We start from the raw sequence: 23,422 nt of genomic DNA on the forward strand, positions 1-23,422 counted from the left end.
TTAACCTCCCCGGCTAGGACACCCCGACCCGGCGGCCGTGACAGTGACCGTGGCGATGACCGCGGCGTTTCTCATCATCCCCCCGGGGTGCGGGCAGACCCCCCCATGGCCAAACCCTTCCGAGACCCCCCCACCCCATCCCTTCCCCTCCTGACCCACACCCACGGGCGGGTGCTGCCCCAGGGGTGAGCAACACATCCCCACCGCGGGCTAGGGGGCTCTTGGGGACAGGGGGAAATGTCGTCCCCCCCCCCCAAAAAAAAAAAACAAAAGCAAAAAGCTTTGTTTAAAACAAAGGCGCTGGCTGGCCGGCGCTGCTCGGGAGTGCTGGGAGGTAAAAAACAGATTCGTTTCCACTCCGGCCCTGGCCAGGTCTGAGCCCTCCCGGCAACTTTCCCGGCAGCAACTGCATCCTCCCGGCTCCCTCAGGGACACGGAGCAGCGGGTGCCCGGGGTGGGGGGCACGGCAGGACCGGCCGCTCCCCAAATCCGCAGGGATGCTCCATGCCCAACCCACCCGCCCTGGGTTTAGGGACCCCTTGTACAGATAAACCACGTGCTGACACCCGCTGTGACGGCTCCGCGGTGATTTATTGGTTGAAATCTGTGGATTTGGTGTCAAATCCGCAACAAAGCACCCACCAGACATGCTCTGGGGGGGATGTGGGGAATTCTGGACCCCCCGGTTAAGGCGGGGGGTTCTCCAGCTCATTCGCAGCGCCCGGTGTGGGGTCAGCCTCTCGCTGCACAGGGTATCTGGTTTCCCCCCCCCGAGCAAACATCCCCTGCCGGCAGCGTGGAAAGGTTGGCAAAAGCCGCCGGCACATCCCTGGGGGGGCTGCCAGCCTGGGAGGGGGCTCGCCAAGCCCTGCCTGCTCAGCGCTGCCCCGTCGCCTCCCCAAAAGGCAGTGCTGAGGTCGTTCCTGGAAGTTTATTCCGGCTCACGCTGGGCTAACACCTGAGAGAGGAGAAAGAGGAGGAGGAGGAAGGTAACGCGGCCCCCACTCTTGCAGCAGCCCCCTCACCCGCTGCTTTCCTCCCCAGCTCCCCCCCGCCTCCTCCACTGAGCCCCGCGCCAACCGGAGGTGCCAAGACGAAGCCCCTGCCCCGGGAAAAGTGGGGGGGGCACAAAGCCCCATCCTCCTGTTCCTCTTCCTCCCCCAGCCCTGCACACCCGCTGCCCTCGGGGACCACGTCACCGGCAGCACCGTGGGCAGCTGACATCACCTTCGGCCCTGCCGGGGTGGCACGTGCCCCCCCGGCCGGCGCCACTGCCGTCCCTGCCTCCCACTGCTGACCTTTGCGGCGGGCAGCTTGCTGCCTGCCTGCCCGTGGCCTCCCCAGGCCCTGTCTGCCCCGCAAGGGCCAGGGGAGACGCAAAAACCTCTGCACTTTGGGGGGGTTTAGCCCCAAACTGCCTGCAGCCCCTCGGAACCGTGGGCTGAGGCAGGCAGGGGACTGTCGTGGCTTGTCGGGGACACCCCCGGGGCGCGGGCGGGGGACATGTCGGGGCAGCAGGAGCCCGGCTGTCCCCTCCTGCCGGGCAGGGAGCAGGAGCCCAGCTGTGGCCGTCTGTCTGTCTGTCTGCCTGGGCGAGGGCACCGCGCCATGTGCCGGGAAGGAAACGGCGGCTCTCGGGGGAACCAGTGGGAGGGGACACCCAGGGAAGGTGACAAGGATGAGAGTCCCCAGCCCCATATCCAGCCGGGTCCCCGGTGCCTCGGGGCAGCCAGGGGAGGAGGGAGGGGTGCGCGTGGCTTTGGCCACCGCTGAGGTGTGTGTGTCACGACCGCAGCCAGCTGCGTCCTATCCGCAGTCCCATAAAACGCCGAGCCCCGAGGCCAGAGCCCCTCCTGGGGACGCTGGCTCCAGAGGAGCCCGGCTGCCGTTCCAGAGTTGGAACGGACGCTCGCACACACAATTCCGTCCTCCTCCTCCTCCTCCTGGGAGGAAGAGGCCGGTAGCCAGTGCTCACCCCAGGGGCGGAGGGAGCCAGATCCAGACAACCCTGGGGGGCCAGACCCCGAGCCCAGGCCAAGGCAGGCCTGGGAGCCCCCCGAGCTCCCTGCTGCTGTCCAAGCCCAGCCACACACACGTGCCTTGGCCCAAAGAGCAGCCCAACAAAGGTCAAAAGTTTCCCTACCTGGGTCCAAAACACTGGGCGCGGGGTGTTCAGATTGGCACTGCGCACCATCGGCACACCTGAGATGGAAAAGAGGCAGAGGGGGAGACGCCACGGCCACTTGTTGGAGGACGGCAGCCGTGGGGCAGGGGCTCTGTGCCCCTTCCTCTCTCAGGTGCCAGCCCCGCTGTGTGCTGGGGCCCCTCAGCTCGGGCTCCACAGCCACTGAGCCCAGGAGGAGGGACTTGGGCAGGCGCTGATCCCGGCTGGAGGACCCTGCTGTGAGTGCGAGGTGAGTGCCTTGCTGCCAGATCCCCCCCGGCCTCCCTTGAGGCCCCAACCTGAGAGCCAGTCGCTCCGGGCTGGCTGCCTGCGCCAGGAAAGCACTTTGCTGAGCTTCCCCCTTCACCAGCCTCAGCCACAGCACCGGCCTTCCAGGTATGGGCTTCCCGCTTCCCACCGCGGCGCAGCCTGCGGGATGGAGAGAACATTAACGGCTGCCAATGTGGCTACAACGTCCTCTGCTGCCTGCAGAAGTGAGCATTTCCTCCCGCCATGGGTTGTCCTGCTCCATGTAAGAAATAGCAAGAGCAGTAGAAAGGAGGGGTGTAAACCACCCGGTTGCCAAGCTTACTGTGCCTTGGTGCTCTACAGCAGACTGCGGCAAGATGAGATCTCCTGGACGAGCAAGCAAGAAATGCTATTTGAATAATTTTGAAGTGACCATGAAATATGCTTAGTAAGCCTTTCCCACATCGATACTTGGCAGTTTACAAAGATCACTAACAGAACGTAACATTAGCAGAGCCTCCCGGGGCAGGGACCCCGTGAACACCCGGCTCCACGGAGCCGCAGGGGTGGGCACCGGCGAGCACCGGGGAGCACCGGCGAGCGCGGGCAGGGTGGGTGGGAGCAGCATGATGGAGGGGGCTGAGCCGAAGGGAACGATGATGAAGTGGTGGAGGGCAGGCTGAGCCCGGGGGCTGCGGGAAGGGTCTCGGGGACAAGGGGACACTCACGGCTGGCGCTCACCCGAGGGGCAGCGGCGGGGGCACGGCAAGCAGGCCGGGGCCGCCACAGGCCCCACGGGGCGGCTGGGCCAGGCGGCCGCGGGCAGGGAACAGGCCCAGGACGAGCTGGGAGACCCAGGGAAGGAGCCGGGGGCGGGCAGGCGGGCTCAGGGACAGGACGAGGCCCCAGGGACCGGCCGGGGCCCGGGAACACCGACAGCGCCGAGCCGGGCCCGGGCAGCCGTGCGGAGATACGCACACCGGCCGCCCGGCGTCGAAGCCCCATTGGCTGAGCGGCACGTCACTCCAACGGCCGGCGGCGCCTGCGCCCTGTTGGCCAATAGCGAGCGACGGAGGGGGGGTGGGGGGCGGGCCTTCCCGCGCGCGCGCCGCCGGAGTGCAGGGCGGGGCCGCTCCCGGTCACGTGAGGCGTAGCCCGCCGCCGGGCCGTCACGTGGATCTCGCCGACCAATCGTCCGGCAGCGGGGGCGGGACGGAGGAAGCCTTGTATCCAATGGGAAGGCGGGCGGGAGAGGGCGGGGCGGGAGCGGTGCCGGCGCGGAGGTGAAGCGGGCGGAACCACTTGGGGGCTGGAGAGGGAGGCGGGCGAGACCATTCCCGGGGGCCGCTGAGGGAGGGGAACGGCACCGCCGGGGCGTTCCGGGGCCGGGGGGGAACCACTGCCGCGGTGGGGGGGAGCCGGGCGCGACCATCGCGGGGGGGTGGCGCGACCGCAACCATCTGGTGAGGGCGTGGCCTCGGTGCGGGGGCGTGGCTTCAGCTCGGGGGCGGGGCTTGGGGCAGGCGGGCGCGAAGCCCCCACGTGTCCGCCCGGTCCCGGTGCCGTTACCGGCCCCGCATCATGAAGTGCATCGTCACCGGTGGCAACGTCAAAGGTGAGCGGGGCCGGGGGGGGTGCAGAGGGGTGTGGGGGACACAGGGGTGCCCTGTGTCACCCCCCTCCTCCTGTCCCCACAGTCCTGGGCCGAGCTGTGCACTCCCTGTCCCGCATTGGAGACGAGCTGTACCTGGAGCCCACCGAGAGCGGGGTACGGGGCACCGGGGGGATGCTTTTGGGATGTGGGGGCGCCACTGCGTCCCCACCGGTGCCAGCACGCTGTGTGTCCTCCCAGCTGTCCCTCCGTGCCGTCAACTCCTCACGCTCCGCCTTCGCCTCCTTCCTCTTCGCACCCCTCTTCTTCCAGCTGTACGAGCCGGGCAGCCACCAGCCCGACAGGGAGCTCGTCCGATGCAAAGTGCTAATGAAGGTGCAGCACCCATCGCACCCCCAAAGCTCCCGGGGACACGGGGGGGGCAGGCAGAGGGGTGGTCAGTAGGTTGGACAGGTTCTCCTGCCCCTCTACTCTGCCCTGGTGAGGCCACATCTGGAATATTGTGTCCAGTTCTGGGCCCCTCAGTTCCAGAAGGACAGGGAACTGCTGGAGAGAGTCCAGTGCAGGGCCACAAAGATGCTGAAGGGAGTGGAGCATCTCCCGTGTGAGGAAAGGCTGAGGAGCTGGGGCTCTGAGCTGGAGAAGAGGAGACTGAGGGGTGGCTCATTCATGGTGATCAATATGTAAAGGGAGAGTGTCAGGAGGATGGAGCCAGGCTCTTCTCAGTGACAACCAGTGATAGGACAAGGGGCAATGGGTGCAAACTGGAACACAGGAGGTTCCACTTAAAGATGAGAAGAAACGTCTTCCTGGTGAGGGTGCCAGAGCCTGGCCCAGGCTGCCCAGGGAGGTTGTGGAGTCTCCTTCTCTCAGACATTCCAACCCGCCTGGACACCTTCCTGTGTAACCTCATCTGGGTGTTCCTGCTCCGGCGGGGGGATTGGACTGGATGAGCTTTCGAGGTCCCTTCCAACCCCTGACACTCTGTGATTCTGTGATGTCCGTCCCCTCCCCGCAGTCCTTCCTGGGCGTCTTCCGCTCGCTGCCCTCACTGGAGAAGACGGTGGGGAAATGTCTGATCCTGCTCAAACCCCGTGCGAACCGCCTGGTCGTGCAGCTCCACTGCAAGTATGGTGAGTGCTGGAGGGGACACACATGGGGTGGCAGTGTCGCCCTGCCCCGCTGAGCCGATGTCCTCGCTGGCAGGTGTCACCAAGACCCACAATTTGGCGTTCCAGGAGTGCGAGCTGCTCCAGGCCGTGTTCGACACCCAGCACTGCGCCAGCAGCCTCCGCGCCCCAGCACGGTGAGCAGGGGGGACATCAGGGGGGGAACTGTGGGTAGAGGCTGGGGTGACAAAAGGGATGGGGGTGACAAAAGGGATGGGGGTGACAAAGGGGATGGGGGTGGCAGCGGCATGGGCGGGACAAAGGGGACACTGTGGTGGCACTGGGATGGAAGGAGGGACTGCGGTGGGACCTGGGGTGGTGTTTTTGGGGTGCTCAGCCCCAGGTGTCCCCCTCCATGTCCCCACAGGGTGCTGGTGGAGGCTGTTGTCCACTTCCCCCAGACGCTGGCTGAGGTGACGCTAGGCGCTGGCCCCGGGGGCAAGATCAGCCTCCGAAACTATGTGGAGGACGAGGCGGGTGAGCCCTGTGGGGCCGGGGGGCCCCTTCCCCAGGCCTTGGGGTGCTGCCACAACTCCCTGACCCCCCTCCTGCCCCCCCAGCACCGAGCAAGACGATGGTGACGGAGCTGCGGTTGGCCGAGGACGAGTTCCAGACAGTGGCCGTGACCCCAGGCTCCCACATCACCTTCTGCCTCAAGGAATTTCGGGTGAGACCACACCCAGGCGCCCCCCTCCCGGGTCACTAATCAGCGCCCCCCCAACCTCCTCTTTGTCCCCAGGGGCTGCTGACCTTCGCTGAGGCCTCCAACCTGCCCCTCACCATCCACTACGATGCACCCGGCAGGTGGGAGCAGCCCCCGGCCCCCCCATGCCAGCCCTACCCCTGGTTCTCCCCACTCAGGCTTCTCTCTGCAACCCAGGCCGGTGATTTTCACTCTGGAAGACACGGTGCTGGAGGTTCACCTGGTGCTGGCCACCCTCTCGGACCCCGAAAGCGACCTGCAGCCCCCCACGGCCAACGGGTAAGTGGGGCCTGTGTTGGCCTCAGCTGCCATCAGTAGGGACCAGAGTGAACGGTCCCCACTCTGCTCACTCGCTCTCTCCTGAAGCGTCTCCCACCTGCCCGCCCCGTCAGACGACTTCGCCGATGACCTTGAGTCCTACATGATCGCCATGGAAACCAGCGCCTACGAGGATGGTCCCTCGGGGGTGCCCCCCAGCCCCACCTTCCCTCTGCGCACCCCCCATCCAGCCGAAAGCGACCCTGAGGAGGAGGAGGAAGGAGCTGTGCCAGGGACGCCCCCTCACAAGAAGGTCTGGGGTGGGCACGGGTGTGCCTGGGGACAGGGGGACGGGCACAGCCCCCTCCTGACCCCCACCTCTGCCCCCACACAGTTTCGCTCCCTGTTTTTTGGCTCCGTGTTGACTCCGAGGGGGCCCAGCCCGGCCCCCACCCAGGAGGTGCTGGCAGAGGACAGCGATGGCGAGAACTGAGAGCCTCGAGCTGCCGAAACCACCCTTACGTGACCCCCCAACCTCCAGGATGGGCACCACCCCAACCCCCAAACACAGGCACCCCCCCACGACCCATTACAAGTTTATTCCCAGAAAAAAAATCCTCCTGCCCCCCCCTCCATCTGCTGCCACCCCAGGGCTGGGCTCTGGGCTCCCCCCTCACCCCAGCGGTCCCTGTCCCGGGGGGTGGATTTGGTTTAGTGGAGCGTGGCGGGGGGGGAAGGGGGCAGGATCTTACAAATAAAAAAACCATGAGTCGAAAGAAAAGCGACCTGATGCTGAGGGCGGGGGGCCAGGCCCCACCTGGGAGGGGCGGCTCACGGCTCATTTCTTGGCTTTGGCAGAGTTGCGGGGAGGGGTGACGGGGCGTCCTGCGGGGTTCAGCCCACTGAACTGCCCGTATTTGCCCTTGTTCTTGTCAGCTGGCTTCAGAATCTGAAGGGGGGGGGGAAAACGAGGTGAATGGGGGGGCTGCAGGCTGTGCTCCCACCTTGTCTCAGCCCCCCACTCCCCTCCCACCTTTATAGTGGAGGCTCCCCCTATCCTCCTGCCCTCCAGCAGGAACTGGGGCACCCTGCAGCCCCCCCTCAGTCACCGCAGGCCCAACCCCCCCCCCCAAAACCACGTCCCCCAGCTCACCTGGAAGGAACACATCAGTGTTTCATCCACGCTCATCATGGCGCCCGCGTTGTCGAACTCCCCGCAGTAGTTGGGCGCCGAGAAGAGGGTGACGAGCTGGCGCTTGGCAAAGAACTCGTAGCCGTCCTCTACCACCTGTGAGGGGGTCACAGCTGACACCCCTGGGACAAACACCCAGCCCTGGGGGCAAACACCCACCCCTGGGGGACAAATATCCAATCCCTGGGGGAAAACACCCACCCTGGGGGGAAAACACCCAGGCCCTGGGGCAAACGGCCACCCCCTGGGGCAAATAACCCCAGGGGTCCTGCCCACAAAGTCCAGACAAGCCCCTCAAGGTCAAACATCCCCCTCTGGGGGCAAATACCTTCCCCCCTGTACAGACCTAGGCAGCCCCAAGAGCAAATATTGCCCTTGTGGGGCAAATACGAGGGGTAAAACACCTGTCCCACAGCCGATACCCACTGGGGACCCAAATATCCGCCCCCCCCAGCAGTGGGGTGCCCAGCAGTACCTGGTGCGCCCGACAGATGAGATCCAGGTCGTGTTTGTGCAGGAATTTGGCCACCACCTCGGCCCCGAAGGTGAAGGAGACGCCGCGATCATTCTCGCCCCAGCCCTGCACATCCTTGTCCGGGTCGGACCAGAGCAGGTCGCACAGCAAACCCTGATCCGGCACGTCCGTGGGACGCATGATCCGCCGGATCTGCTCCATCGATTGCAGGTCGGGAGACAGCCCTGCAGGGAGGAGGGGGCTGTGTCTGGCCCTGTCACCCCCCCAGGGCACCCCCAAAGCTCCCACCCCGCCTCCAGCCCTGTGCCCACCTCCGTGGCAGCAGAAGATCTTCTCGTCCACGATGGCGGCGATGGGCAAACAGTTGAAGCAATCGGTGAAAGTTTTCCAGAGCTTGATGTTGTACCGTCGCTTGCCTGCAAGGAAGGGGCTGTGGATGCCTCGTGCTGCCCCTTTGGGGGTACATGGCCTCCCATGTGGGTTTCTGTCCCCCCCGCTGAAGCACAGGCAGCTGCTCCACAGTGGCAATGTGTCACTGTGTGACACAGGGGGTGTCCTCCAGGCGCACGCTCGTGGCAGGAGGGGTACAGGGGCACGGGGCGAGCGTGGGACATCCAGTGCAGATGGTACTGGGAGCACTGGGGTGGCACAGGTTGGTTGTGGGTACGGGGATGGTGGCAGGAGGATTCTCCTGGTGACTGTAGGTCACCGCAGGGAAAAGCAGAGGGGTTGTGGGAGGGACTGCGGCCACAGCCCGGGCACTCACACTCGTCGTAGAAGCCATAGATGCGGTTGATGCTGGCACACTCGTGGTTGCCACGCAGGAGGAAGAAGTTCTCGGGGTATTTGATCTTATAGGCGAGCAGGAGGCAGATGGTCTCCAGCGACTGCTTGCCCCGGTCCACGTAGTCACCCAGGAACAAGTAGTTACTCTCGGGGGGGAAGCCCCCGTACTCAAAAAGCCGCAGGAGGTCGTAGTACTGTCCGTGGATGTCACCTGGAGTGGTGGGACAGGGTGTGTGTGAGACTCCAGCTCCCCACCCACATCCCTGGGGAAGCACGGGGACATGCTGGGACCCTCAGCTGGTCCCTGCGCCCATCCTGGGGGGTCACCCAGCCCATGCCCCCTCACCGCAGATCTTGAGCGGTGCCTCCAGCTCCAGCAGGATGGGCTGGCTGAGGAAGATCTCCCGCGACTTCAGACACAGCCCCCGGATCTCGTTCTCTGTCAGCTGCACGTTCTTCCCTGGCCGCGACCCTTGGACTGGTCCCAGTAGAGAAATAAATGTCAGGGACCGCCCCCAGCGCCCCATGTACACCCCACAGAGGGACAGACATGGGGGCTGTGGCGCACCCTGTGCCCAGGGACCAGCAGGAGCAATGGGGACAAGGGACTTGGGTGTCCCCCCACACCCAGAGAGGGTCCTGGCCGCCCCCACGATGGGTGGGCAGAGATCATCCCCCACCCCAGGGCACCCACCTCCTGCCAGAGCTGGGGTTGTGGCAGGGCCCCCCCAAACCCAGATCCTCCCCCCACCCTGGGACCCCTGTCCCCAACACCCCCCTCACCCACATCCAATGCTGCCCCTCTGGTTTATCCTAAATCCAGTAGTCCCCTTGCCAGCCCCTCCAACCCCACAGCCCCCCCACACCACCCCCCCCAATTTCCCTGCAGCCTCCCAGCCCAATGTCCAGGCCCCATCCCCTGCACAGCCCCCCAATATCCAGCCCCAAGATCCCCACCTCTACCTGCCCCAGCCCCCCCTCCATATACTCCAGGCTCTCCCACCCCCAAAAACTCAGCTCCACACCCCCCCTCAGCATGGGGGAGGCCCAGGGCTGGCCGGGGTTGCCAGTTTTTTGGGGGGCAGAGACTGCTGGGGGGGGACTGGGGCCATTCTGGGGGGCAATGTGGCTGGGGGGGCGGGTGGGGCTGGAGGCTGTTAAGGGGCCTGAGGCCATGGCGGGGGGGGGGCGGTGCTGGGGCCGTTGAGGGAGGAAATGGGGCTGTTTGGGGGGGCTTGAGGCCATTGGGGAAGAAGAATTGGGCTGTTGGGGGGAGGCTGGTGGTTGTTAAGGGGTCCTGAGGCCTTTGCAGAGGCGGAACAGGACCGTTGGGGGGATCTGGAAGCCGCTAAGGGGGCCTGGGGCCACTTGGAGGGGAGAACGGGGCTGTTGGGGGGAGAGAAGGGAGCCCTTGGGGGGGTAGAGGCCGTCGGGAGCCCCGGGACCGTTACAGCGGGGGCACGATGCCGTTGGGAAGCGGGGGTGGAGGCCCTTAGGGGGACGCCGGGGCAGCTGGAGGCCCCGGTGGGGGGGGGTGCGGGGGTCGGAGGCCGTTTGTGGGCTCCCGGTGCCGTTGGGAGCCCCGAAGCCGTGACCGGGGGGTTCCTGGGGCTCTTAGGGGTGGCGGGGCCGGCGGGTCCCGGGGGTGGCGGGGCCGCTCACCCTCCAGGAGGCGGCTGATGATGGAGTCGAGGTTGAGCTTCTCGGTGTCCGCCATGGCCGCCGGACGCTCCCGCCCCGCCCCGCCCCGCCCCTCGCGCCGCGGAGCGCCCGGCGGGGGCGCCCCCTGGCGGCGCGGAGGAATCAGCGCGGGGAGGGCGGTGTCCCGATGGCAACGGGACAGGGGACACGGTCCGCCTGGGGACACGGTCCGCCTGGGGACCCTGCGACACCCCATCCCCGGCGTGGGGGAACTGCAGGCGCTCCCGTCTGCAGCACAGCGACATGGGGACACTCCGGGCAGGGGGACACCCCGGGCAGGGCGACACCCCGGGCAGGGGGACACGGGGGTCCCCAATATCTGTGTCCCGGTCCTCGGGGCACAGGGACAGCCTGGGGACACGGTCGGAGAGGCGGGGAGCAGCCCAGGAGGTACTGTGTCAGATGGAGCCACCCGGACTGGGCTGTGACGGGGCGCGGGGTCAGGGGGACCCGGCAGGGGACATAGGGGGACACGGTGCTCAGGCCCCCATGGGACGGGTAGGGGCCCCGGTGCACCCCCCTCAGCGTGTCCTGATACCCAAAAGTTGCCAAAAAGGCTCCTTAACACTGTTTGGAAAGCGTTAAAAAGCGGCACTTTTATCGCTGGACGCTCAAAGGATCGTTTTTCTAATCGAGCGTGCGCAGGATTCGCACTTCTTGGTATTTATCACATGTAGCTGTTGCATATTCATTTGTTTCTACCGCTTAGTTCATGCATTAAACGTAAATTATCTACATAACCCCGCCCTTCGCCCGCAGTCCGTTGGTATTTGGGGGTCTCCATCGGGGGTCTCCAGTGGTCCCCAGTGTCTTTGCAACCTGGTGCCCCCCCCGCGGCGTCGGCTTCTTGACCGAATTTCTTGAGCATGCACATTGTCATCTTGTGCTACCACTCAGCGAAAGTTTCTTCATTTAGTGGAATTGAAGAGAAGCTGCCAAATTAATGTATACTGTGATTAAGTTATAAAAGACGTGCCCACCATTAACCGATTGACGTGATAAATGCTTCTGACCACCTGCAAAAACGGGATATTTTTCAAGTTTTAGATCCTTCTGCATGACAAGAGGAAGACAGAATATTCAGTAACGCATTGTTTAGACGCAGAGGGCTTAGTTTATATTTAACTAATAATTAACAGACGTATTGTAAATAAGAAACTAAACAATCATAACTAACATCATCAGTTATTTCTTAGTATAGATGTACGTCAAAATTTTCAAAAATTGTAATGCATCTGTGATAATTATGTGAATATAAGCAAAGCAAGAGCGTCCAGTCTTTGGAGCACTGATGGAGGATGATCCCCAGTGCTGATAAAATAAAGAACACCGCTTAACAGTAGAATTGACTCTGCTGTTAAGTTTATTTCTCTGTTTCAGAACATTCCGCTTTTCCAGCTCGCAAACCAAGGCCATCCCGCTTCGCCTCATGTCCAGTCTCTGCAGAGCTATTGTTTCTCTCTTAGGTTTCTGTTACGTTATTCTGAGTCTTGTTGCTTTATGCCCGGGGGTTTCTACAAGAGTCTTGTTCTTCTTATCAGTCCCCGCTGCGGGACTGTGGGGCCACGCCTGTGAGCAGCACCACCTGTTGCTGGGAGGCTGTTGCCACCCGGGTGTCCCCAGGGCCACCCCAAAGCCTGGGCTCCCCGGGCACCGCGCTGGGGGGCTCTGGGGACACGGTGGGGGTGGCACAGGGGGGTTCTGGCTCGCGGAGGGTGGCGGGGCCAGCCTGGGTGGGAGGAAAGGGGCACAGACATCATGTCTGTCCCCCTGCCTGTCCCCTGCCTGTGGCAGTCATTAATCAGCCCCCAAGGTGGGGCCTAGGTAAACAGGCAGGGGGGACAAACCGCAGGCGGCACTGGCGCTGCCACCACCTCCGCTGAGCTGTGCCACGCCGTGCCATGCCACACTGTGCTGTGCCAAGCCGTGCCGTGCCACACTGTGCTGTGTCAAGCCGTGCCGTGCCGCGCCGTGTCGTTCCCTGTGTGCCACGCCATGTGCCATTCCCCGTGTGTCACGCCGTGCCATTCCCTGTGTGCCGTGCCATGCCATGCTGCGCGGTCGGGAATAGCTCCCCGGGGGGGGTGACAGCCGCCTGGCCCCAGCCCTGACATTTCTGCTCCGTGGTGTCAGTTTTACAGGCGGCCCCGGGTGACCCCGCCGGGCTGTCCCCGTCCCCTGCCCCCCCACGGTGGCACCCCGGCTCCGCTGTCCCCAGCTCCCCGCCGCCTCCTTGTCCCAACACCCCGGTACCCGCCGGCCGAGGCTCCGCACCCCGCTCCCCGCCCCGGGCCCCCCGGGCCCCCCCGGCCCCGCCCCGATCGTCCCCAGGGCCGCCCCGCCCGGGCGGGAGGCGACACCGCCACCGCCGGGACCGGAGCGGGGACAGTTGCTGTGCGGGACGCGACAGCACCGGACACACCGACTGCCACTGTTACCGCCACTGTCACTGTCACCGCCGGTGGGTGCTGGCGCGGGTGGGAGTGGGGGGGGGTCCGGAGGGGTGTGCGGGGGCGGGGGTGGTGCTTTTTTGGGGAGAGTGTGTGTGCACACGCCGGGGGAGCTGGTGCTGGGGGGTGCAGGAGCAGTGGGATCGTGGTTGGGGAGTGTATGCGTGTGCATGTGTGTGTGCGTGTCTGTGGCATGTGTGTGTGCGTGTCTGTGTGCAGATGCATGTCTGTGTGCATGTGTGTGCATGTTGGTGTGCATGTCTGTGTGCATATGCACATGTGCGTTCATGTGTGTGCGTGTGCATGTGTGTGCATGTCTGTGTGTATATGCATGTCTGTGTGCATGTCTGCATGTGTGTGCATGTTGGTGTGCATGTCTGTGTGCATATGCACATGTGCGTTCATGTGTGTGCGTGTGCATGTGTGTGCATGTCCGTGTGCATGTCTGCATGTGTGTGCATGTTGGTGTGCATGTCTGTGTGCATATGCACATATGTGTTCATGCGTGTGCATGCGCATGTATGTGCATGTCTGTGTGCACATCTGCATGTGTGTGTGCGTACCTGCACGAGCGCACGATGTCTGTGTGCATGTCTCTGTGTGTGTTCATGCATGCTTGTGTGCATGTCTGTGTGCATGCGTGTGTGGGTATGTTGCATCTGCATGTGCACATGTGTGCGCACAGTGTGACAGTGCAGGGGTGCAGGGCTGGGGGCGGCTGTGCCAGGGGTAGCTGGGTGGCAGGGTGTGGGTGGCAGCATGTGGGTGGCAGCGTGTGGGTGGCAGGGTGTGGGTGGCAGGGTGCGCAGGGCTCCGCGGCGTGGTGGCCGTGCTGGTGGCTCCGTGCCTGCCGGTGACGGTGACAGTGACGCCGTGGGCAGCCGGAGCTAAGCCGGGGGACGTGCAGCATGGCAGCTCTGCCATGCTGGGGAGAGGAGGACGGGGAGGGGGGGCCAGCTTTGGGATGGGGACAGGGGGACAGGGACACCCCAGCACACTGAGCCACCGCACTGCAGCGGTGTGTCCCTACGGCCTCCCTGCTGTCCCTCGCTGTCTCTGGGGTTGGGGACAACGCCAGGGACAGGGGTACAAGCTCAGCTCAGGGCGAGGGTGCCAGCGCCTGGTGCGAGGTGCCCGTGCCCCCCCGGCCGTGGAGGGGACAATGGGGCTCTGTGTCGCCCGCGTGCCCAGCGCCTAATCCAGGGCACGGGGCCGGGGGCCGGGCACCCCGGGGTGGTGCGGGGGGGTTTAAAGGCCGGAGCTGACGGGTGTTCCCTGTGCCAGGCTTCCCCGAGCCCTCATCCCCTGCACGCTCTCAGGCCACCAAGGTACCCGGGGCAGGTGCGGGGGACACAGCTGCCCCAGCTTGGGAACCTCAGGGCCATCCCCCAGCCAGGGGCGGAGCAGGCACAAGGTGGTCCCCACGCTGGTGGCAGGGGACACACAGATCTGCAGGGACCCCTGTGGCTGCCGCATGTCTGGGTTTGGAGGAGTCCTCGTGCTGGGTGGGCAGGGGACAGAGCCATATGTCCTTTAACCCTGTCACCAGCTCCTGGCCACCCCATGGGGACACCCCACAGGGCTGGGGGAGCCTGCATGGGTGGCTGCAAGTGGGCACCGCTCAGCTCTGTGCCTCAGTTTCCCTCTGTGCCCGGGTGTGCCAGGCACCCTGCTGGGAGCTGGGGCACCCCACGGGGGGGGCAGGGAGGCCCCGAATGCCTGGGTCTGCACCCCCAGGGCACCTTGCCCCCCCGGGCAGGGGTTGCCCCACGCTGTGCTGAGCTGGCATGGGATTACGCTAATCCCTGCTCGGGCTCAGCCCGAGCTGCTGGGGTCACGGGGGCTGGCACCGAGGGGACAACCTGGGGTCACTAAGGGGTGCCCCAGGAGAGGTGGGTGCTGCTGGAGGGGTGCCCTGGGCGCTGCGGGGCTGGGGAGGGGGTGGCAGAGGGGTGACATGTCCCCAAGGAGCCCCACTGACTCTGCCCATCCATCTCTTGCAGCCCCTCAGTCACCAGGATGGTGAGTGGCCCCCGGGTGGGGGGTCCAGGCGGAGGTGGGTGCCCCGTCCCGGTGGGGCACGGCCCCGGTGAGCCCCGGCAGTGCCGGGCACGGCCGCGGGGACGCGGGCAGTGTGGCGAGCTGTGCCCACCCGCCGCGTGACCCCGCGGGGACAAGGGGACGCTTTGTCCCGGAACTGGCGGCCCCGGCAGCTGGCACTGCCCCGCGGCCCCGAGGCGGCGGCTCCGTGCCCGGCACCCGCAGCCCCCCAGCGCCCTGACCCCCCACCCACACGTGGGCAGCCTCACTTTGACCCCTCTGCCCCCTGACAGCCCATTAGTCCCATGCCACCCCACGCCAGGCTCATGCCAGTCCCTTAGCCCTGTGTCACCCTGTGCCAGTCCCGTGCTAGCCCCATACCCACCCCTTAGCCCCATGCTAGCCCCATGGCACCCCGTGCCAACCCCATACCCATCCCTTAGCCCCGTGCCACCCCCATGCCAGTCCCTTAGCCCCATGCCACCCTGTGCCAGCCCCATACCTGTCCCTTAGCCCCATAACATCCACTTAGCCCTATGCCAGTCCCATGTCAGTCCCTTAGCCCCATGTCACCCTGTGCCAGCCCCATATCAGCCTCTTAGCCCCATGCCACCCTGTGCCAGCCCCATTCCTGCCCCTTAGCCCCATAACATCCACGTAGCCCCGTGCCAGTCCCATGCAAATCCCTTAGCCCCACGCCAATCCCTTAGCCCCACGTCACCCTGTGCCAGTCCCATATCAGTCCCTTAGCCCCATGACAACCCCATGCCACGCTGTGCCAGCCCCATACTACCCCTCAGTCCCATACCAGTCCCCTGTAACAACCCCTGAGCCCTATGCCACCCCATACCAGTCCCTTAGCCCCGTGTCACCCCCTGCCACCCCCATGCCAGCCCCATCTCTGCCCCCCGCAGCTCTCGGTGGAGCAGACGAGCGCCGAACGGGCACCGATGCCACAGGAGCAGGAGTGGGCAGGGCCCGAGGCGCTGTGCCCGGGCTGGCTGGAGGACGAGGCCCCCGACGGCGATGTGCCCGAGGACAGCGGGGACCCGGACGGTGCCACCCAGGCCTATGAGCTGCTGCAGAGCACCCTGCGCCAGGAGGGGCTGCCCCGCACGCTGGACCGATCCGCAGAGCCCCGCACGGGTGGGGACACGGGGGTGGCAGGGATAAGGGTGGCACTGGGGGCACGGTGCCAGGCTGGGGACATGGAGGTGGCAGGGACAAGGGTGGCACTGGGGGCGGTGTCAGGTGGGGACATGTAGGTGGCAGGGACAGGAGTGGTGATGGGGGCACAGTGCCAGGCTGGGGACACGAAGGTGGCAGGGACAAGGGTGGCACTGGGGGCAGTGTCAGGTGGGGACACAGGGGTGGCAGGGACAAGGGTGGCACTGGGGGCAGTGTCAGGTGGGGACACGGGAGTGGCACAGACTGGGATGGCAATAGGGTCACGGTGTCAGGTGGGGACACGGAAGTGGCAGGGACAGGGATGACAATTGGGGCACAGTGCCAGGTGGGGACAAAGGAGTGGCAGGGACAAGGGTGGCACCGGGGCATGGTGCCAGGCAGGGGACACGGGGGTGCCTGGGGCAGGATGGCACCGGGGTCCCCGTCCCTTGCTGGCAGGGTTTGGCCCTCTGGACATGACCGTCTGCATCCTGGGCTCCCCCACCGCCTTCCTGCCTGTCCTGCTGGAGGGTGGTACCCGCTGCCCAGGTGGGTTTGTCCCCCTTGTCCCCACCCCATCCAAGACACCCATGAACCCACAGCAGGTGCTCCCCACGTCCCACCTGGCTGCCCCAACCCTGGGCCAAAGGGTTTCCCTGACCCACCTGCGCATGACTGGGAGGGAAACTGAGGCAGTGGGTGAGGGTGGCGCCAACTCCCCCATGTCCCACATCCACAGTCCCATTAACCCCAGTACACACCAGTGCCAGCGGCAAATGCCAGCCCAGGGTGCTGGGGCAGCCACAAGTGCCCCCTTTTCCCCCACCCGGGGGGTGTTTTGGGGCAGGGGACAGGTGACAGCCACTGCCTACCCCCCTGCCCACCCGCAGGTGCCATGGTGCTGTGCCTGTCACCCACCTGGGCCAGCCGGGTGCCCTCGGAGACGTCCCCAGGCACCTGGTCCCTGCTGCTCTCCCGCGGGGTGTCCTTCGGGGCGGGGGGCCACAGCACCCTGGACACCTTTGCTCCCCCCCGCCGGGCCAACTACGTGACCGGCACTTTTGCAACGGGGGGTCCCGAGCGGGGCTGGGTGGGCGAGCTAGCCCGTGACCTCGACTGTCCCACGGGGGGCTCGGTCCCGCTCGCCCACCGGCTGGAGGACCCGCTGGTCACCCGATGGGTGCTGGCGGCCCGCGCTGGCCTGCCCGTGCCCCCCACCCTGGCATTCGTCCTGGCACCGAGGGGGGACATCCCCACGGAGCCGGTGGCCCCCGGGGTGAGGCTGGTGCGGCTGGAGGATCCCCAGGGCCAGGAGACGCTGGTGCAGGAGGAGGTGGGCGCCTTTTTGGGGGGCGCTGCCATGGAACCCTACAGCCAGGTGGGCATGGGGAGAACCCATGGGGCATGTTTGGGGTGTAAGGGTCAAGGTCATGGGCATGGTAGGGTGTGCGGGGGCACCTGTGGGGCACATTGGGGCATTCAAGGGCACCCATGGGTCACACACCAGTAGGGTGTCACTGGGGATATGGGATGACAACTGTACCCAGGCGGTGGGGTGGCTGTTGGGATGGTGGTGGCACAAGATGGTGCGTGCAAGTGGTGGGATGGCAGAGGGTGGCACGGTGGCACGTGGGGGTGGCCATGGCGTGGGGTGACGTGGAGATGTCTGCAGTTGGTGGGCTGGCATGGGGTGACACGTGTGGGTGGCGGGGGTGGCCGCAGCACGGGGTGACAGGTGGATGTTCACAGGTGCTGGGGTGGCACAGGGTGATGTGTGGGTGATGGGGGTGACCATGGCGTGGCGTGACACGGGGATGTCCGCAGGTGGTGGGGTGGCACAGGGTGACACGTGGGGGCGGCCATGGTGTGGGGTGACAGGGGGATGTCCGCAGGTGGTGGTGCGGCCGGCGGGGTGGCGGTGGCGCGGGACGGGCACCCGCAGCACCCACAGGAAGGAGGAGGGGACGGCGGTGGCACAGGCGGTGGGCGCCCAGCTGGGCGGGCTGCGGGAGGAGGACAGCGTCCTGCTGGAGGCCCTGGTGCCCACCGCCCGCCTGCCCCTGCCCCCCCCACGTAAGACCCCTGCCCTTGGGCGCCCACCACCCTGGGATGGGAGGGAATAGCCCCCCGGGCTCCCCTGGGTCCCTGTGGCTGTGCCGGACACGTGTCCATCCCCTGGGATTGGGGGGTGGTGGCCAGTGGGGCAACCAAACTCCTGGGCTCCTGGGGCAGGGCATGAAGGCATCTAATCTGGAGCCCCAAAGTCCCCTGGGGTGGAGGGAAGGTCACCCTGGACCCCTGACATCCCATGGGGTAGGGGTGGGGGGAAGGTGGCCACCCTGGTCCCCTATTGTTCCTTGGAGTGTGGTAGGGAGAAGGTGGCCACTCTGGTACCCCATGGTCACCTGGGGTGGGAGACAATGTCACCCTGGACCCCCGTGGTCCCCTGGGCTGTGTGTGGGGGGAAGGTGGCCACCCCTGTCCCCCACGGTCCCCTGGAGCAGGGCAGGGTGGTGGGGTGACAACCTCCAACCCCTCACAGTCCCACAAGGCTGGGGGTGACAGTGGCCACGCTGGACCCTGCAGTGCCCTGGGGTTGGCCGGGGCCACCGCGGTGCCACTTGCGGGGGTCCCAGAAGCCCATATGGGGGCGGGGGTCAGGCAGGGTCCCCCGTCCCCGGCCTGCCCTGTCCCTCACCCCCCAGGCAGCCCAGCCCCGCGGCTGCCGATGTCCCTGCGCATCTGCACCCTCATCTGCAGGTCCTGGGGGGACCGGCCCCAGCTCTGCCAGGTACGGCCCCGCCCGCACAGGCTCCTCCCCTTCGGGTGGGTGTGGCCGGGTGGGTGTGGCCGTGGGTGTCCCCACCCGCAGGTGGGGCACGGCTGGGTGTGTTCCATCAGGTTATGGGGTGGTGGCATATATCCCCATGTCCTGGTGGCCCTGTATGTCCCTGGGCTAAGGTGGCCATCCGTGTCCCCATGTACTGGTGGCCCTGTATGTCCCTGGGCTATGGTGGCCACCCATGTCCCCATGTCCTGGATTACTCACCACCCCACGGCTTGGGTGACACCCTGTGTCCCCTCAGGCTATAGGGTGGTTGTGTCCCCATGCCCTAGTGGCAGCCCATGTCTCTGGGCTACAGGGTGGCAGCCTGTGTCCCCATGCCCTGAGTCAGTGTGTTTATGTCCCCATACCCTGGTGGCAGCCAGCATCCCCAAGCTATGGGGTGGCAGCCAGTGTCCCCATGCCCTGGTAGCAGTCCACATCCCCAGGCTATGGGGTGGCAGCCCATGTCCCCATGCCTTAGGTCAATGTGTCTATGTCCCCATGCCCTGGTGGCAGCCGCTGTCCCCATGCCTGTGGCGTGTCCCCATGCAGGTGGTGTGTGGCGTGGGGCGCGCAGAGGCTCCGGTGCGGCACGGGGCAGCGCTGCCCCAGGGCCTGGACTCCAGCCTGCAGCAGTGGGGAGTGGTGGCCCCAGGCCAGCGCCAGGCACTGGCCAAGCGGCTACAGGTGGCTGCCGAGGCCGCCATGGCTGCCCTCCTGGCCACCGAGGCCGAGTTGACTCCCCAGCAGCGCGGTGGCACCCGCGCCCGCACCGACCTCCTGGGTGAGTGTTGGGGGGACAGCGCCAGTCCCCAAGGCCACCCCATGATGGTGGCGCTGCCCCTGGGGTGCTGAGCGCGGTGTCCCCATCCCTGTCCCCAGGCATGGACTTTTTGCTGGCGTGCGTGGATGATGCTCTGGAGCTGGTGGCCTTGGCCACCAATAGCCAGCGGTGCCTGGAGACCTGCCTGCTGGCCGAGAACATGGGGCGCGCCGTGGGGGAGCCCACCGGTGACCTGCCCCGGCTGCTGGCCGAGGCCATGCTGCACCGGGCGCAGTGTCACCTGGTTGAGGGCAAGGACATTCTGCTCATCGGGGCTGGTGGTGTCAGCAAGAGCTTCGTCTGGGACGCAGCCCGCGACTACGGCCTGAGGGTGAGGAGACTGGTGGGCGCTGCCATCAGTAGGTTTCAGAGTGAACACTAGGTACCACCCCACACACAGCGGTTGCACTGTAGCAGTGCCCACGCCTCGGGTGGTCCCTCCACCAGCTCACTGTCCCAGTTGGTGGGGCGGGTGGCACAGCCACAGCACCGGGGTGTTGCGTGTCCCCGCTCTGCCACGGTGACACCTCTCTGGGGACGCAGATCCACCTGGTGGAGTCCGACCCGGAGCACTTTGCGGCGGGGCTGGTGCAGACCTTCCTGCCGTACGACAGCCGGGAGCACCGGCGGGACGAGGAGCATGCCGAGCGGGTGACAGAGCTGGTCCGCGCCCGGGGGCTGCGACCCCACGCCTGCCTCTCCTACTGGGACGACTGCGTGGTACTGACGGCACTGGTGTGCCAGCGCCTGGGGCTCCGCGGCTGCCCCCCCTCCGCCATCCGCGTGGCCAAGCAGAAGAGCCGGACCCACCAACACCTCCAGCGGTGCTGCCACGGCCGCCCGCCGCCCGCCGCCTTCGCCGTGCCGTGCCGCCGGCTGCAGAGCCACGGGGACGTGGAACGGGCGGCCGGCACCGTCCCCTTCCCCGCCGTGGCCAAACTGGAGTTCGGGGCGGGCGGCGTGGGGGTCCGCTTGGTAGAAAACGCCGGGCAGTGCCACCAACACGCTGCCCGGCTTTGGCGTGACCTCCGGGACGATGCCGACCACCCGGGGATCGGCTTGGGCTGGGGCAATGCTATGCTGCTGATGGAGTACGTGCCGGGCACCGAGCACGACGTCGACCTGGTGGTGTTCGAGGGGCGGCTGTTGGGCGCTTGGGTGTCCGATAACGGCCCCACACGCCTGCCCGCCTTCCTGGAGACCGCCGCCTGCCTGCCCTCCTGCCTGCCCGCTGACCGGCAGGCGCAGCTGGTGCGGGCGGCCCTGCAGTGCTGCCTGGCCTGCGGGCTGCGCGACGGCGTCTTCAACGTGGAGCTCAAACTCGGTCCCGCCGGCCCCCGCTTGCTGGAGATCAACCCCCGCATGGGGGGCTTCTACCTCCGCGACTGGATCCGGGAGGTCTACGGTCCCGATTTGCTGCTGGCGGCCGTCCTGGTGGCACTGGGGACGCCGCCGGTGCTGCCCGCTCGCCCCGCGCCCCGTGGGCACTTGGTCGGGGTGATGTGCTTGGGCTCGGAGCACGGGTGGACGCTGGGGGGTGGCGGGGGGCTGGCGGCACTGCAGGCGCTGCAAAGCCGGGGGCTCGTCCGGCTCAACCAGCTGTTCGAGGAGACGGCGGGGGACGGCGAGTACGAGGAGCCGTGTCTGAGCGTTGCCTGCGGCGGGGAGACGCGGGCAGAGGCTTGTCTGCGCCTGCTGGGGCTGTGCCAGGCGCTGGGCATCGACTCCCCCCGCTACCCCGTCGAGCATTTCTTGTCCCATTTTAAATAGCCACGGGCAGGCAGCGGGGCCGGCGGGGGAGCGGGGGGCACGGGGACAGACCCTCTGCCCTGGCACCCCATCCCGCAGCCCCGCCGCCCCGCTCCCTGGCATCCCCTGACATCCCGGTCCCTGGTATCCTCCAGGCACCCCATCTTCTGCCATCCCCTGACACCCCGGTCCCTGGCATCCCCCTGACACCCCGGTCCCTGGCATCTCCCTGGCACCCCATCCTCTGGCATCCCCCTGACACCCCATCCTCTGGCATCCCCCAACACCTCTGTCCCTGGCATCCTCCTGACACCCCAGTCCCTGGCATCCCCTTGTCACCCTGTCCCGTGACATCCCCCTCACACCCTGGTCCCTGGCATCCCCCTGGCACCTGTCCCGTGACATCCCCCTGCTCCCCTGTACCCCAGTCCCCAGCCCTGACACCCCACTCCCCAGTATCCCACTGCCCGTCTTGGCATCCCATTCCCTGAGATCCCCCCTACTCCTCTGGCACCCCATCTCCTTGTCCTGACACCCCATTCTCTGGTACCCCCCCAGCCATCCTGACACCCCATCCCCTGACACCCCATCCCCTGACACCCCATCCCCTAGCATCTCCCCATCCCCTGGCACCTCACTTCCCTGCTCCCCCACATCCCCCTGGCTTCCCTGACATCCCCCCCGCCTCTTTCCTTGTCCCTCCCCACCCCCCCGCACTCCCATCCCTGGGCTCTCTGTCCCCACCCTGCCCTAGCACCCCCAAACCTTGCTCCTGGTGTCCCCCTGTCCCCACAACTAGGGGGGTTGGTGACCCTCCCATGCCAGGGGACACGCAGGGGGACACCAACCCTCGATAGGGGGTAGGCAGGGTTCCCCCTTAACGAACCTTTGCTAATGGGGGGAGGGCAGCCCCCCAGAGGTACCCAGGCCACCCCACCAGAGCAGCGGGTGCAGCCTGGTGATGAGGAGACCCTACAATACCAAATCTGCCCGGGGACGCCTGCAGTAATAGACCTATGTGGGGAGACCCTACAATAACAAACCAGCATGAGGGAGACCCCACATAACAGACCGAAGTGGGGAGACCCTGCAATAACACACCTTGAAGGGGAGATCCCACAATAACAAATCAGTATGGGGACACCCCGCAGTAACAGACCTGTGCGGGAAAACCCTACAATAGCAGACCTGCACAGGGAGACCCTACAATAACAAAGTAACACCCGGGGATTCCCTGTGGTAGCAGAGCAGCTGGGAACATCCTCCAGGAAGAGTCTTGTATGGGGAGCCCTTGTGATAAAGGGCTGTCACTGGGGAGACCCGACAATAACAGCAGAGACCCTACAATAACACATAGCCCCTGTAGTGCCCAAGACCCCACAATAACACCAGTGACCCTACAATAACACAAAGGCCCTGTAGTACCCACGACTTTACAATAACACCAGTGATCCTGCAATAACATACTGCCCTTGTAGTCCCTGTGACCCTACAATAACACCAGTGACCCCACAATAACACACAGCCCCTGTAGTGCCCACGACCCTACAATAACACCAGTGACCCTACAATAACACACAGTCCCTGTAGTGCCCACGACCCTACAATAACACCAGTGACCCTGCAATAACATACAGTCCTTATAGTCCCTGCAACCCTACAATAATGCCAGTGACCCTACAATAACACACAGTCCCTGTAGTGCCCATGACCCTACAATAACACCAGTGACTCTGCAATAACACACAGCCCTTGTAGTCCCTGCGACCCTATAATAACACCAGTGACCCTCCAGCAACACGCAGCCGTATCAGCTCCGCGGTGCCACTAGCGTCCGTCCCCTCCAGAAAACCCGCGTGGACCCCGAGCGACCCCGAGGACTCTCCGTCTCTTCCACGGGCGCTCCTGCCCCCTTTAGCTGTCGTCACGGCGGCGCCGATGATGTCACAGTGACGCAGAGGGGGCGGGCCCGAGCGGGGGAGTCCTCAGTAAAGGCTGTGAGCGGCCACCCCGGCTCTGTCGTTGTCCCTACGCGCCCCCCCGGGATCCCCCCCGTT

The 23,422-nt window shown here is 65.8% G+C and overlaps 3 protein-coding genes across 5 annotated transcripts; 2 read left to right on the top strand and 1 right to left on the bottom strand.

Annotated features, from left to right (window-relative positions):
• Positions 1–3,903: 3,903 nt before the first annotated feature.
• On the top strand, positions 3,904–7,112 carry RAD9A (RAD9 checkpoint clamp component A). Of its 2 annotated transcripts, XM_065636280.1 has the most exons (11): positions 3,904–4,028; positions 4,111–4,181; positions 4,266–4,400; positions 5,044–5,158; positions 5,232–5,331; positions 5,562–5,671; positions 5,755–5,861; positions 5,934–5,998; positions 6,075–6,176; positions 6,264–6,468; positions 6,550–7,112. In XM_065636280.1, the coding sequence occupies exons 1-11, from the start codon at positions 3,995–3,997 to the stop codon at positions 6,646–6,648; spliced, it is 1,143 nt and encodes a 380-aa protein (XP_065492352.1). In that variant the 5' UTR covers positions 3,904–3,994; the 3' UTR covers positions 6,649–7,112. The 2 variants fall into 2 exon arrangements, with proteins under 2 accessions (XP_065492352.1, XP_065492353.1); XM_065636281.1 differs by lacking the exon at positions 4,266–4,400.
• PPP1CA (protein phosphatase 1 catalytic subunit alpha) lies at positions 6,926–10,345 on the bottom strand. Its single transcript, XM_065636283.1, has 7 exons — positions 10,271–10,345; positions 8,955–9,086; positions 8,589–8,819; positions 8,134–8,238; positions 7,823–8,046; positions 7,309–7,443; positions 6,926–7,104 (listed from the first exon to the last, which is right to left on the bottom strand). The coding sequence occupies exons 1-7, from the start codon at positions 10,323–10,325 to the stop codon at positions 6,994–6,996; spliced, it is 993 nt and encodes a 330-aa protein (XP_065492355.1). The 5' UTR covers positions 10,326–10,345; the 3' UTR covers positions 6,926–6,993.
• Positions 10,346–12,517: 2,172 nt separating this feature from the next.
• Positions 12,518–23,371, top strand: CARNS1 (carnosine synthase 1). Of its 2 annotated transcripts, none has more exons than XM_065635779.1 (10): positions 12,518–12,770; positions 14,763–14,815; positions 15,714–15,945; positions 16,426–16,515; positions 16,857–17,344; positions 17,859–18,039; positions 18,672–18,757; positions 19,346–19,577; positions 19,676–19,947; positions 20,160–23,371. In XM_065635779.1, the coding sequence occupies exons 3-10, from the start codon at positions 15,750–15,752 to the stop codon at positions 21,384–21,386; spliced, it is 2,772 nt and encodes a 923-aa protein (XP_065491851.1). In that variant the 5' UTR covers positions 12,518–12,770; positions 14,763–14,815; positions 15,714–15,749; the 3' UTR covers positions 21,387–23,371. The 2 variants fall into 2 exon arrangements, with proteins under 2 accessions (XP_065491851.1, XP_065491850.1); XM_065635778.1 differs by having other exon boundaries at positions 14,763–14,781.
• The last annotated feature ends 51 nt before the right edge of the window (positions 23,372–23,422 follow it).

Source organism: Caloenas nicobarica, chromosome 5 (genome assembly GCF_036013445.1).
Source record: "Caloenas nicobarica isolate bCalNic1 chromosome 5, bCalNic1.hap1, whole genome shotgun sequence".
Classification (NCBI taxonomy): Eukaryota; Metazoa; Chordata; class Aves; order Columbiformes; family Columbidae; genus Caloenas; species Caloenas nicobarica.